The sequence below is a fragment of the Lagopus muta genome, unplaced genomic scaffold (genome assembly GCF_023343835.1).
Source record: "Lagopus muta isolate bLagMut1 unplaced genomic scaffold, bLagMut1 primary scaffold_127, whole genome shotgun sequence".
Taxonomy (NCBI): domain Eukaryota; kingdom Metazoa; phylum Chordata; class Aves; order Galliformes; family Phasianidae; genus Lagopus; species Lagopus muta.
This window is the reverse complement of record NW_026040190.1, coordinates 42992-56710: the sequence shown is the minus strand read 5'-3', so window position 1 is coordinate 56710 and position 13719 is coordinate 42992. Positions and strand designations below refer to the sequence as shown.

The window sequence follows — 13719 nt, the reverse complement described above, 5'->3', positions numbered from 1 at the left end:
CACTTGTGGGGTAACGGAGTCACTTGTGGGGTCACTATGGGGTCACTGATGGGGTCACTGTGGGGTTCTGGGGTCTCCTGGGATGGAGGCGGGGGCGTGGCCTCGCTGTGTGGGCGTGGCCTCGAGATGGGGCTCCAAAGGGATTCCGATGGAGCGGTGGGCGTGGCGTCGTCTTGTGGGCGTGGCCTCGATGTGGGGCTCCAAAGCGCCCCCAACTGCGCGGTGGGCGTGGCCTCGTCCTTTTGTGGGCGTGGCCTGTCGCTGTAGGCACGGCCTCGCTTTGTGGGCGTGGCCTCGCTTTTATGGGCGTGGCGTCGGCTTGTGGGCGTGTCCTAATCGGGGCCGGGGGGGGGGGGGGCGCAGCGCAGGGCTCCGAAGCGGCGCTTTGTAGATCGGGGACCCCCAGCCTCCCCCCGAAGCCCCGCCCCGCCGCCTTTAAGCCCCGCCCCCTGGCCCCGCTCCCCCCAGCCCCACTTCGCCTCCGTTTCTCCCCTCCCGCTCCCCCCCCCCCCCCCCCCTTCGGTACCATTTTCGCTCCGCTCCGCTTCGCGCTGCGCTCCCGGCACTCCTGCGGCCGGAAGTTCTCCTCGCCTCAGCTTCCGGCTCCTGCTATTGCCCGCCCCCCCCCACCCTCACTTCCGCTTCCGGTTTCCCCGCCTACTTCCGCTTAGGGTTCAGGGAGGAGCCGCCATTTTGTGCGCGGGCACCGCGCGGACGCCGCCCATTTTTTTTTTGGGGGGGGGGGGGGGAGGGAAGGGAAGGGAAGGGAAGGGAAGGGAAGGGAGTCCTTTAGGGCTCTGTGGGTCCCCTATGGGGCTCAGTGGGGCGCTATGGGGCGCTATGGGGCACTGTGATTCCTATGGGGTTCTATGGGGCTCCTGTGGGGCGCTATGGGGCACTATGATTCCCTATGGGGCTCTGTGGGGCTCTGTGGGTCCCCTATGGGGCTCAGTGGGGCTCCTATGGGGCACTATGATTCTCTATGGGGCTCCGTGGGTCCAGGGAGGGGCCCTATGGGGCCCTGTGGGTCACTGGGGGCCACATGGGGTCCTTGGGGTCTCTATGAGGCCAGAGAGGGGCTCTATGGGGCACTGTGGGATCTGTGGGGTTGCATAGGGCCCTGTGGGTCCCCCGCCCCACACTTGTGGGTCCCAACTCACACTTAGGACCCCCCGCCCCACACTTGTGGGTCCCAGCCCCACACTTGTGGGTCCCAACTCACACTTAGGACCCCCCGCCCCACACTTGGGGCCCCCACCCCACACTTGAGGGTCCCACCTCATACTTACGGGTCCCACCCCACATTTATGGGTCCCACCCCACACCTGGGGCCTCCACCCCACACTTGTGGGTCCCACCCCACACTTAGGGCCCCTTGCCCCACACTTGTGGGTCCCAACTCACACTTAAGGCCCCCCGCCCCACACTTATGGGTCCCAGCCCACACTTGGGGGTCCCACCCCACACTTATGGGCCTCAGCCCCACACATGGGGTGTCTCAGCCCCACACTTGGGGGTCCCACCCCACAGTTAGGGGTCTCACCCACACTTAGGGCCCCCCAGCCCCACACTTGGGGGTCCCAACTCACACTTCTGTGTCCCGCCCCACACTTTTGCATCCCAGCCCACACTTAGGGGTCCCCACCCCACACTTGTGGGTCTCAGCCCCACACTTGTGGTCCCACCCCACACTTAGGGCCCCTCGCCCCACACTTGGGGGTCTCAACTCACACTTATGGGTCTCAGCCCCACACATGGGGTCCCTCAGCCCCACACCTAGGGGTCTCAACCCACACTTAGGGCCCCCCAGCCCCACACTTGGGGGTCTCAACTCACACTTGGGGGTCCCCGACTCACACTTAGGACCCCCTGCCCCACACTTGGGGGTCCCAGCCCCACACCTGGGGCCTCCACCCCACACTTGGGGGTCCCACCTCACACTTATGGGTCTCAGCCCCACACATGGGGTCCCTCAGCCCCACACTTAGGGGTCTCAACCCACACTTAGGGTCCCCCAGGCCCACACTTGGGGGTCCCAACTCACACTTAAGGCCCCCTGCCCCACACTTATGTGTCCCAGCCCCACACTTGGGGGTCCCAACTCACACTTAGGGCCCCCCAGCCCCACACTTGGGGGGTCCCAACTCACACTCCTGTGTCCCGCCCCACACATTTGCATCCCAGCCCACGCTTAGGGCTCCCCACCCCACACTTGTGGGTCCCGCCCCACAGCTCCCTGTCAGGACTCGTCGCTCCCCGTTGCGTTGGGGCGTCAACCCCATAAGTTGGGGCTCCCCCCGCCCTCCCCTGCAGCTGTGGGGCGGCGCTTATGGGGCCGAGGGGAGGCGTCGCGACCCCCCCCCCCCCCATTTCACCCCATGGAGGCCGTCCCCATGCTGACCCCATAACCGGGGGCGGCGGGGGAAGCCGTCGGGTGACTCCTGGGCTCCGCCCCACAGATCCCCAGCCCATAAATGTGGGGTGCCGTCAGTGGGGCCGAGCGCCGCCGGGATCCCATGGGCGCCCCACACGTCGCCCTCCCCCCCCTCCTCCCCCCTCCTCCTCCTCTTTCTCCTCGTCCCTCCATCCGCCCCCCAGCCCCACTGCGATGGGGACGGCTGGGAGCACGGCCAGGACGCAGGTGGGTGTGGGGCTGCCCCATAAGTGTGGGGCAGAGCTGCGGTTTGGGGGGGAGGGGAAGGGGGAAGATGTGGGGCAGCCGTACGTCTGTGGGGCAGCGCTGGGGATGGGGGGGTGCGATGGGGCAGCCCCACATCTATGGGGCAGGCTCAGATCTATGGGGCAGTGGTGGGGATGTGGGGGTGCAATGGGGCAGCCCCACATCTATGGGGCAGGCAGGGTCAGATCTGTGGGGCAGATCTGGGGATGCGGGGGTGCGATGGGGCAGCCCCACATCTATGGGGCAGGGTCAGATCTATGGGGCAGTGGTGGGAACGTGGGGATGCTATGGGGCAGCCTCAGATCGATGGGGTGGTGAGGATGCTGTGGGGCAGCCCCACATCTATGGGGCAGGATCAGATCTATGGGGTCGTGGGGATGCTATAGGGCAGCCCCACATCTATGGGGCAGGCTCAGATCTATGGGGCAGTGGTGGGGACATGGGGATGCTATGGGGCAGCCTGAGATCTATGGGTAGTGAGTAAGCTATGGGGCAGCCCCACATTTATAGGGCAGTCTTAGATCTATGGGGCAGCCCTGGGAACATGGGGATGCTATGGGGCAGCCCTAAATCTATGGGGCAGCCCCATATTTATGGGGTAAATGGGGACACTGAGCCCCATAGCGCCCCATAGCGCCCCATAGCGAAGGGTCACAGCCAGACAATGGGGGGGGGGGGGGCAGATTTGGGGGGCTGGGATTTGGGGTCTGTGGGGCAATGGGGGGTTTGGGGGGCTTTGGGATATGGGGCGCAATGGGGGGCAATGGGGGGCAATGGGGGGGGTTGGGATATGGGGCGCAATGGGGCGCAATGGGGGGTTTGGGGTTGGGGGTCCCACTCTGACCCCACCTCCATTTCCCCCCCCCCCCCCCCCTTGCAGTGAAGGCGGCGCAGCTGCCACGGGAGCAGCCGGGTGAGCCCCATAGAGACCCATAGAGACCCATAGCGCCCCATAGAGACCCATAGAGACCCATAACTGCCCCATAGAGACCCATAGCTGCCCCATAGCTGCCCCATAGAGACCCATAGCTGCCCCATAGAGACCCATAGAGACCCATAACTGCCCCATAGAGACCCATAGATACCCATAGCTGCCCCATGGAGACCCATAGCTGCCCCATAGAGACCCATAGAGACCCATAGCTGCCCCATGGAGACCCATAACTGCCCCATAGAGACCCATAGAGACCCATAGCTGCCCCATGGAGACCCATAGCTGCCCCATAGAGACCCATAGATACCCATAGCTGCCCCATGGAGACCCATAACTGCCCCATAGAGACCCATAGAGACCCATAGCTGCCCCATGGAGACCCATAACTGCCCCATAGAGACCCATAACTGCCCCATAGAGACCCATAGCTGCCCCATACAGCCCCACAGACCCCACAGAGCCCCATAGAGACCCCATGGAAACCCCACAGAGCCCAACAGAGCCCCATAGAGACCCACAGAGCCCCATAGAGAACACAAAGATCCCCATAGAGCCCCTTAGAGACCCAGAGAGACCCATAGAGACCCAAAGAACCCCATAGAGCCCCATAGAGCCCCATAAAGCCCACAGAGCCCCACAGAGCCCCATAGAACCACACAGAGCCCCATAGAGCCCCACAGAACCCCACAGAGCCCCATAGAGCCCCATAGAACCCCATAGAGACCCACAGAGCCCCATAGAGACCCAAAGAACCCCATAAAGCCCACAGAGCCTCATAAAGCCCACAGAGCCCCATAGAGACCCAAAGAACCCCATAGAGACCCATAGAGCCCCACAGAACCCCACAGAACCCCATAGAACCCCATAGAGCCCCATAGAGCCCCACAGAGCCCCACAGAACCCCATAGAACCCCATAGAGACCCACAGAGCCCCATAGAGCCCCACAGAGCCCCATAGAGACCCATAGAGCCCCATAGAACCCACAGAACCCCCCAGAGCCCCCCTTAACTCCCTCCCCAACCCCCCCGTGTCCCCCCAGCCTGCGGCCGCCCCATGGCGGTTGGCTCTCGGCGCAATGTGGGGGGCGAGGACGCCGCTGTGGGGCAGTGGCCGTGGCAGGGCAGCCTGCAAAGGGACGGGAGCCACATCTGTGGGGTTTCCCTCGTGGCCCCACAGTGGGTGCTGACGGCCGCCCACTGCTTCCAGGGGTGAGTGGGGAAATGGGGGGCGGGGGGGGGTTGGGGGGCTGGGGGGGGCTGTAGGGGGCGCTGGGGGGCTCTAGGGGGTTGTATGGGGCTCTATGGGGTTCTATGGGGTTGTATGGGGTCTGTGGGTCTCTATGGGGTTGTATGGGGGCTCTGGGGGGTTTCTATGGGGTTCTGTGGGTCTCTATGGGGTCTCTATGGGATTCTATGGGGTCTCTATGGGGTTGTATGGGGTCTCTATGGGGTTGTATGGGGGCTCTGGGGGGCTCTGTGGGTCTCTATGGGGCTCTGTGGGGTTCTATGGGGTTGTATGGGGGCTCTATGGGGCTGTATGGGGGCTCTGGGGGGCTCTATGGGGTTGTATGGGGGCTCTGTGGGGTTTCTATGGGGCTCTGTAGGTCTCTATGGGGTTGTATGGGGGCTCTATGGGGCTCTGTGGGTCTCTATGGGGTTGTATGGGGGCTCTGGGGGGTTTCTATGGGGTTCTGTGGGTCTCTATGGGGTCTCTGTGGGATTCTATGGGGTCTCTATGGGGTTGTATGGGGGCTCTGTGGGTCTCTATGGGGCTCTGTGGGGTTCTATGGGGTTGTATGGGGGCTCTGTGGGGCTCTGTGGGGCTCTATGGGGTCTCTATGGGGCTCTGTGGGTCTCTATGGGGCTCTATGGGGCTCTATGGTGGCCAACAGAAACCAGTGGTGCTCAATGGGACCCAATGGAGCCCAGTGGGACCCAACAGAACCCAATGGGACCCAACAGAACCCAACAGAACCCAACAGAACCCAATGGGATCCATCAGAACCCAATGGTGGCCATCAGAACCCAACAGAACCCAATGGTGGCCATCAGAACCCAACAGAACCCAACAGAACCCAACAGAACCCAAGGGTGGCCATCAGAACCCAATGGTGCCCAGCAGAACCCAACAGAACCCAATGGGATCCATCGGAACCCAAGGGTGCCCAACAGAACCCAATGGTGGCCATCAGAACCCAACAGAACCCAACAGAACCCAAGGGTGCACAACAGAACCCAACAGGACCCACTGGTGCCCAACAGAACCCAATGGTGGCCAATGGGACCCAATGGTGCCCAACAGAACCCAACAGAACCCAACAGAACCCAACAGAACCCAAGGGTGGCCATCAGAACCCAACAGAACCCAATGGTGCCCAACAGAACCCAACAGAACCCAACAGAACCCAATGGGATCCATCGGAACCCAATGGTGGCCATCAGAACCCAACAGAACCCAACAGAACCCAACAGAACCCAAGGGTGGCCATCAGAACCCAATGGTGCCCAACAGAACCCAACAGAACCCAATGGTGGCCATCAGAACCCAACAGAACCCAACAGAACCCAACAGAACCCAACAGAACCCAACAGAACCCAAGGGTGGCCATCAGAACCCAAGGGTGCCCAGCAGAACCCAACAGAACCCAATGGGATCCATCGGAACCCAAGGGTGCCCAACAGAACCCAATGGTGCCCAACAGAACCCAACAGAACCCAACAGAACCCAACAGAACCCAACAGAACCCAATGGGATCCATCAGAACCCAATGGTGGCCATCAGAACCCAACAGAACCCAATGGTGGCCATCAGAACCCAACAGAACCCAACAGAACCCAACAGAACCCAAGGGGTGGCCATCAGAACCCAATGGTGCCCAGCAGAACCCAACAGAACCCAATGGGATCCATCGGAACCCAAGGGTGCCCAACAGAACCCAATGGTGCCCAACAGAACCCAACAGAACCCAACAGAACCAAGGGTGCACAACAGAACCCAACAGGACCCACTGGTGCCCAACAGAACCCAATGGTGGCCAATGGGACCCAATGGTGCCCAACAGAACCCAACAGAACCCAACAGAACCCAACAGAACCCAACAGAACCCAAGGGTGGCCATCAGAACCCAACAGAACCCATCAGAACCCAAGGGTGGCCATCAGAACCCAACAGAACCCATCAGAACCCAATGGTGGCCATCAGAACCCAACAGAACCCAATGGTGCCCAACAGAACCCATCAGAACCCCTCAGAACCCCTCAGAACCCCACAGAACCCCACAGAACCCCTCAGAACCCAACGCCCCCCTCACCTCTCGCCTCCCGCCCCCCAGGAGCCTGGACCCCCACAAATACTCGGTGCTGCTGGGGGTGCAGGAGCTCTCTGGGCCCTGGGCCCCCAACACCTCCGTCCCCCTGGGCCGCCTGCTGCCCCATCCGGCCTACGCGGGGGAGGCCACCAGCGGTGACATCGCCTTGGCCCAGCTGGCCTGGCCCGTCACTTATGGGGCCACCGTAGCCCCGTCTGTTTGCCCGGCCCCACCTTGAATTTCCTGCCGGGACCCGATGTGTGGCCACCGGGTGGGGGGACATCGGGGAAGGAGGTGAGACGGGGGCTGGGGGGCTCAGGGGGGCTCTGGGGGGTCTCCATGGGGCTCTATGGGGTCTCTAAGGGGTATCTATGGGGCTCTATGGGGTCACTATGGGGCTTGTATGGGGTCTCTATGGGGTCTGTGGGACTCTATGAGGTTCTATGGGGTCTCTGTCGGATCTCTATGGGGCGCTAGGGGGCACTATGGACTTCTGTGAGGTCCTATGGGGCTCATTGGGGTCTCTTGGGGTCTCCATGGGGTCCCATGGGGCTCATTAGGGGCTCATTAGGGGCTCTATGGGGCTCGGGGAGGCTCTAGGGGGTCTCCATGGGGTTCTATGGGGCTCTATGGGGTCACTATGGGGCTCTATGGGGTCACTATGGGGCTCTATGGGGTCTCTATGGGGGCTCTATGGGGTCTCTATGGGGCTCTATGAGGTTCTATGGGGCTCTATGGGGTCACTATGGGGCTCTATGGGGTCTCTATGGGGGCTCTATGGGGCTTGGGGGGGCTCTAGGGGGTCTCCATGGGGTTCTATGGGGCTCTATGGGGTCTCTATGGGCTCTATGGGGTCTCTATGGGGTCTCCATGGGGTTCTATGGGTCTCTATGGGGTCTCTATGGGTTTCTATGGGTCTCTATGGGGTCACTATGGGGCTCTATGGGGTCTCTATGGGTTTCTATGGGTCTCTATGGGGTCACTATGGGGCTCTATGGGGTCTCTATGGGGTCTCTTGGGGTCTCTATGGGGCTCTGGGGGGCTCTATGGGGTCTCTATGAGGTTCTATGGGGTTCTATGGGGGTCTATGGGGGCTCTATGGGGCTCTATGGGGCTCGGGGGGCCTCTAGGGGGTCTCCATGGGGTTCTATGGGGCTCTATGGGGTCACTGTGGGGCTCTATGGGGGCTCCATGGGGTTCTATGGGGCTCTATGGGGTCTCTATGGGGCACGGGGAGGCTCTAGGGGGTCTCCATGGGGTTCTATGGGGCTCTATGGGGCTCTGTGAGGTTCTGTGGGTCTCTATGGGGTCATTATGGGGCTTGGGGGGGGCTCTAGGGGGTCTCCATGGGGTTCTGTGGGGCTCTATGGGGTCACTATGGGTCTCTATGGGGGCTCTTTGGGGGCTCACTGGGGGCTCACTGGGGTCTCTATGAGGTTTCTATGGGTCTCAATGGGGTCTCCATGGGGCTATATGGGTCGCTATGGGGGCTCTTGGGGTCCATATGGGGTCTCTATGGGGTCACTATGGGTTTCTATGGGTTTCAATGGGGTCTCTATGAGGTTCTATGGGTCTCTATGGGGTCTCTATGGGTCTCTATGGGGTCTCTATGAGGCTCACTGGGGTCTCTATGAGGTTCTATGAGGTCGTTATGGAGTCACTATGGGTCTCTATGGGGTTCTGTGGGTCTCTATGGGGTCTGTACGGGTCCCATGGGGTCCTGCGGGTCCCTATGGGTCCCAATGGGGTCTGTGGGGTCTCTATGGGATCTCTATCGGTCTCTATGGGTCTCTATGGGGTCCCTATGGGGTCTGTGGGTTTCTATAGGTTGCTATGGGGTCTCTGGGTCTCTATGGGTCTTGATGGGTCTCTATGGGTCCCTACGGATCCCTACGGGTCGCTATGGGGGTCTATGGGTCTCTATGGGGTCTCGATGGGTCTCTATGCGTCTCTATGTGTCTCTATAGGGTCTCTGGGTTTCTATGGGTCTCTATGGGGTCCCTACGGATCCCTACGGGTCGCTATGGGGTCTATGGGGTCTCTATGGGGTCTATGGGTCTCTATGGGTCTCTATGGGGTCCCTATGGATCCCTACGGGTCGCTATGTGTTCTATGGGTCTCTATGGGTCTCTACGGGTCTCTATGGATCCCTACGGGTCGCTATGGGGTCTATGGGTCTCTATGGGTCTCTATGTGGTCTATGGGTCCCTATGGATCCCTACGGGTCGCTATGGGGTCTATGGTCTCGATGGGGTCTCTATGGGATCTATGGGTCTCTATGGGTCTCTATGGGTCCCTATGGATCCCTACGGGTCCCTATGGATCTCTATGGGTCTCTATGGGTCCCTACGGGTCTCTACGGGTCCCTATGGGTCCCTATGGGTCGCTATGGGTCTCTATGGGGTCTCGATGGGTCTCGATGGGTCTCTATGGGGTCTCGATGGGGTTCTATGGGGTCCCTATGGGTCTCTATGGGTCTCTATGGGTCGCTATGGGTCTCTATGGGGTCTCGATGGGTCTCGATGGGTCTCTATGGGGTCTCTATGGGTCCCTATGGGTCCCTATGGGTCTCTATGGGTCCCTATGGGTCTCTACGGGTCTCTACGGTCGCTACGGGTCGCTACGGGGTCCATGGGTGCGCGCGGGTCCGTCCGTGCGGCGGCGGTGCGCTATGCGCGGTCTGACGTGTGGCGCAGAGGACCTCCCGTCGCCGCGGCGGCTGCAGGAGGTGGCGGTGCCGCTGATGGCGCAGGCGCAGTGCCGCCGCCTCTACGGCACCCACATGGGGACCGCGCTGCCGCCGCGCCGCGTCCGCGACGACATGATCTGTGCCGGGTATCCGCAGGGCATCAGGGACACGTGCAAGGTTGGGGCCTGTGGGGGGATGTGGGGTGATGGGGTCCCTATGGGGTGATGGGGTCCCTATGGGGCTTTGATCTGTGCCGGGTACCCGCAGGGCATCAGGGACACGTGCAAGGTCGGGGGGCAAAGGTCAAAGGTCGGGGTTTGGGGAGATGTGGGGTGATGGGGAGATGTGGAGTGATGGGGTCCCTATGGGGTGATATGGGTCTCTATGGGGTGATGGGGTCCCTATGGGGCTTTGATCTGTGCCGGGTACCCGCAGGGCATCAGGGACACGTGCAAGGTTGGGGGGGCGTGGGGGATGTGGGGTGGTGGGGGCTCTATGGGGTGGTGGGGCCCCTATGGGGGATATGGGGTCCCTATGGGGTGATGAGGTCCCTATGGGGCTTTGATCTGCGCCGGGTACCCGCAGGGCATCAGGGACACGTGCAAGGTCGGGGGGCGTGGGGGGATGTGGGGTGATGGAGTCCCTATGGGGGGTCTCTATGGGGTGATGGGGTCTCTGTGGGGTGATGGGGTCCCTATGGGGGTCCCTATGGGGTGGTGGGGTCCCTATGGGGATATGGGGTCTCTATGGGGTGGTGGGGGTCCCTATAGGGTGATATGGGTCTCTATGGGGGATATGGGGGTCCCTATGGGGTGATGGGGTCCTATTGGGGTCCCTATGGGGCTTTGATCTGCGCCGGGTACCCGCAGGGCATCAGGGACACGTGCAAGGTCAGGGGGCAAAGGTCAAAGGTCGGGGCGTGGGGGGATGTGGGGTGATGGGGGTCCCTATGGGGGATATGGGGGTCCCTATGGGGGATATGGGGTGATGGGGTCCCTATGGGGTGATATGGGTCTCTATGGGTGATGGGGTCCTCTATGGGGTGATGGGGTCCTATTGGGGTCCCTATGGGGTGATGGGGTCCCTATGGGGTGATGGGGTCCCTATGGGGCTTTGATCTGCGCCGGGTACCCGCAGGGCATCAGGGACACGTGCAAGGTCGGGGGGCAGAGGTCAAAGGTCGGGGTTTGGGGGGGTGTGGGGTGATGGGGTCCCTATGGGGTGATGGGGTTCCTATGGGGGATATGGGGTCCCTATGGGGTCGTATTGGGGTCCCTATGGGGCTTTGATCTGCGCCGGGTACCCGCAGGGCATCAGGGACACGTGCAAGGTCGGGGGGCAGAGGTCAAAGGTCGGGGTTTGGGGGGTGTGGTGGGGTGATGGGGGTCCCTATGGGGTAATGGGGTCCTTATGGGGGTCTCTATGGGGTGATGGAGTCCCTATGGGGGATATGGGGTCTCTATGGGGGATATGGGGGTCCCTATGGGGTGGTGGGGTCCCTATGGGGTGATGGGATCCCTATGGGGGATATGGGGTCCTTATGGGGGTCCCTATGGGGTGATGGGGTCCCTATGGGGTGATGGGATCCCTATGGGGTCCCTATGGGGTCCCTATGGTGTCCCTATGGGGTCCCTATGGGGTGATGGGATCCCTATGGGGGATATGGGGTCCTTATGGGGGTCCCCTATGGTGTGATGGGATCCCTATGGGGGATATGGGGTCCTTATGGGGGTCTCTATGGGGTGTGGGGTCCCCATGTGTCCCCATGGATCTCTATGTGTCCCCACGTGTCCCCTTGTCCCCCCCCCAAAGGGTGACTGGCTGCCCCCTGCTCCCCATGTCTCCCTATGTGTCCCTATGTCCCCAAGTGTCCCCATGTGTCCCCTTGTCCCCTGACGTCCCCCTGTCCCCCCCCTGCTCAGGGTGACTCTGGCGGCCCCCTGCTTTGCCCCTCTGATCCCCACATGTCCCCCACGTCTCCCCACACATCCCCTGATGTCCCCACGTGTCCCCACGCATCCCCTGCCGTCCCCTTGTCCCCTGACATCCCCTGACGTTTCCTTGTCCCCCCCCCTGCAGGGTGACTCCGGCAGCCCCCTGGTCCCCACGTGTCCCCTGCTGTCCCCACATGTCCCCTTGTCCCCCCCCTGCTCAGGGTGACTCTGGCGGCCCCCTGCTTTGCCCCTCTGGTCCCCACGTGTCTCTATGTCTCCCCACGTGTCCCCACATGTCCCCTGCTGTCCCCACATGTCCCCTGCTGTCCCCTCATCCCCTCAGGGTGACTCCGGTGGCCCCCTGGTCCCCACGTCTCCCCATGTGTCCCCTGCTGTCCCCACGTGTCCCCTCTTCCCCTCAGGGTGACTCCGGCGGCCCCCTGGTCTGCCCCTCTGGTCCCTATGTCTCCCCACATGTCCCCACGTCTCCCCACGTCTCCCCACGTGTCCCCACATGTCCCCCACGTCTCCCCACGTCTCCCCACATGTCCCCACATGTCCCCACACATCCCCTGCTGTCCCCTTGTCCCCTGACATCCCCTTGTCCCCCCTGCAGGGTGACTCTGGCAGCCCCCTTGTCCCCTGCTGTCCCCATGCTGTCCCCTCATCCCCTCAGGGTGACTCTGGCGGCCCCCTGGTCTGCCCCTCTGGTCCCCATGTCTCCCCACGTGTCCCCATGCATCCCTATGTGTCCCCAAGTGTCCCCTCGTCCCCTGCTGTCCCCACATGTCCCCATGTGTCCCCTCTCCCCCTCAGGGTGACTCCGGCAGCCCCCTGGTTTGCCCCTCTGGTCCCTATGTCTCCCCACATGTCCCCACATGTCCCCAAATGTCCCCACGTGGCCCATGTTGTCCCCACATGTCCCCATGTCTCCCCATATCTCCCCACATGTCCCCACGTGTCCCCATATGTCCCCACATCTCCCCACATCTCCCCACATGTCCCCCTCTCCCCTCAGGGTGACTCCGGCGGCCCCCTTGTCCTGCCCCCCTTGTCCCCCCTTGTCCCCATGTCTCCCCACATGTCCCCACATGTCCCCTGCTGTCCCCACATCTCCCCATATCTCCCCACATCTCCCCACATCTCCCCACATCTCCCCTTCCCCCCCTCAGGGTGACTCCGGCGGCCCCCTCGTCTGCCCCTCCGGTCCCCATGTCTCTCTATGTGTCCCCATATCTCCCCATCTCCCCACATGTCCCCACATGTCCCCATATCTCCCCACATGTCCCCCACATCTCCCCACATGTCCCCTTCCCCCCCTCAGGGTGACTCCGGCGGCCCCCTGGTCCCCATATCCCCCCCACATGTCCCCACGTGTCCCCATGTCTCCCCATGTGTCCCCTTGTCCCCTGCTGTCCCCACGTCTCCCCACATCTCCCATGTCCCCATGTGTCCCCACATGTCCCCACATGTCCCCATATCTCCCCACATGTCCCCTGCTGTCCCCACATCTCCCCACATCTCCCCTCTCCCCCTCAGGGTGACTCTGGCGGCCCCACATGTCCCCACATGTCCCCATATCTCCCCACAATGTCCCCACATGTCCCCATATCTCCCCATATCTCCCCACATCTCCCCACATGTCCCCTGCTGTCCCCTTGTCCCCTGACATCCCCTTCCCCCCCTCAGGGTGACTCTGGCGGCCCCCTCGTCTGCCCCTCTGGTCCCCATGTCTCTCTATGTGTCCCCACATCTCCCCACATCTCCCCACATGTCCCCACATCTCCCCACATCTCCCCTCTCCCCCTCAGGGTGACTCCGGCGGCCCCCTCGTCTGCCCCTTGTCGGGTCGCTGGGTGCTGGTGGGCGTTGTGAGCTGGGGCGAGGGCTGCGCGGTGCCCAACCGCCCGGGCGTCTACACGCGCGTCAGCTCCTACGCAGCCTGGATCGCGCGCAGGGCGCCGGGCGTCGCCTTCCTCAACAGCGCCGCCGCGCGGGGAGCCTTCAGCCCCATCATCATCATCAGCAGCACCATCATCATCAGCGTCAGCGTCGGCGTCGGGAGCTGCCTGTGAGCGGGGGCTGCTGGCCCTAATAAACAGCGCCGCGCCGCCATCATTCAGCTTCGTCAACAGCCTCTTCCTCGATCCTCACCTTCATCCCCATCTTCATTG

At 62.4% G+C, this 13719-nt stretch overlaps 1 protein-coding gene across 14 annotated transcripts; it reads left to right on the top strand.

Annotated features, from left to right (window-relative positions):
- Nucleotides 1–2083: 2083 nt before the first annotated feature.
- LOC125687631 (serine protease 33-like) lies at nucleotides 2084–13663 on the top strand. Of its 14 annotated transcripts, none has more exons than XM_048932857.1 (5): nucleotides 2084–2641; nucleotides 3561–3593; nucleotides 4655–4823; nucleotides 10921–10941; nucleotides 13357–13663. In XM_048932857.1, exons 1-5 carry the CDS (start codon nucleotides 2475–2477, stop codon nucleotides 13618–13620), a joined length of 654 nt encoding a protein of 217 aa, XP_048788814.1. In that variant the 5' UTR covers nucleotides 2084–2474; the 3' UTR covers nucleotides 13621–13663. The 14 variants fall into 14 exon arrangements, 5 of the variants coding, with proteins under 5 accessions (XP_048788814.1, XP_048788815.1, XP_048788816.1 ...); XM_048932858.1 differs by lacking the exon at nucleotides 10921–10941 and adding an exon at nucleotides 10749–10769; XM_048932859.1 differs by lacking the exon at nucleotides 10921–10941 and adding an exon at nucleotides 10197–10217.
- The last annotated feature ends 56 nt before the right edge of the window (nucleotides 13664–13719 follow it).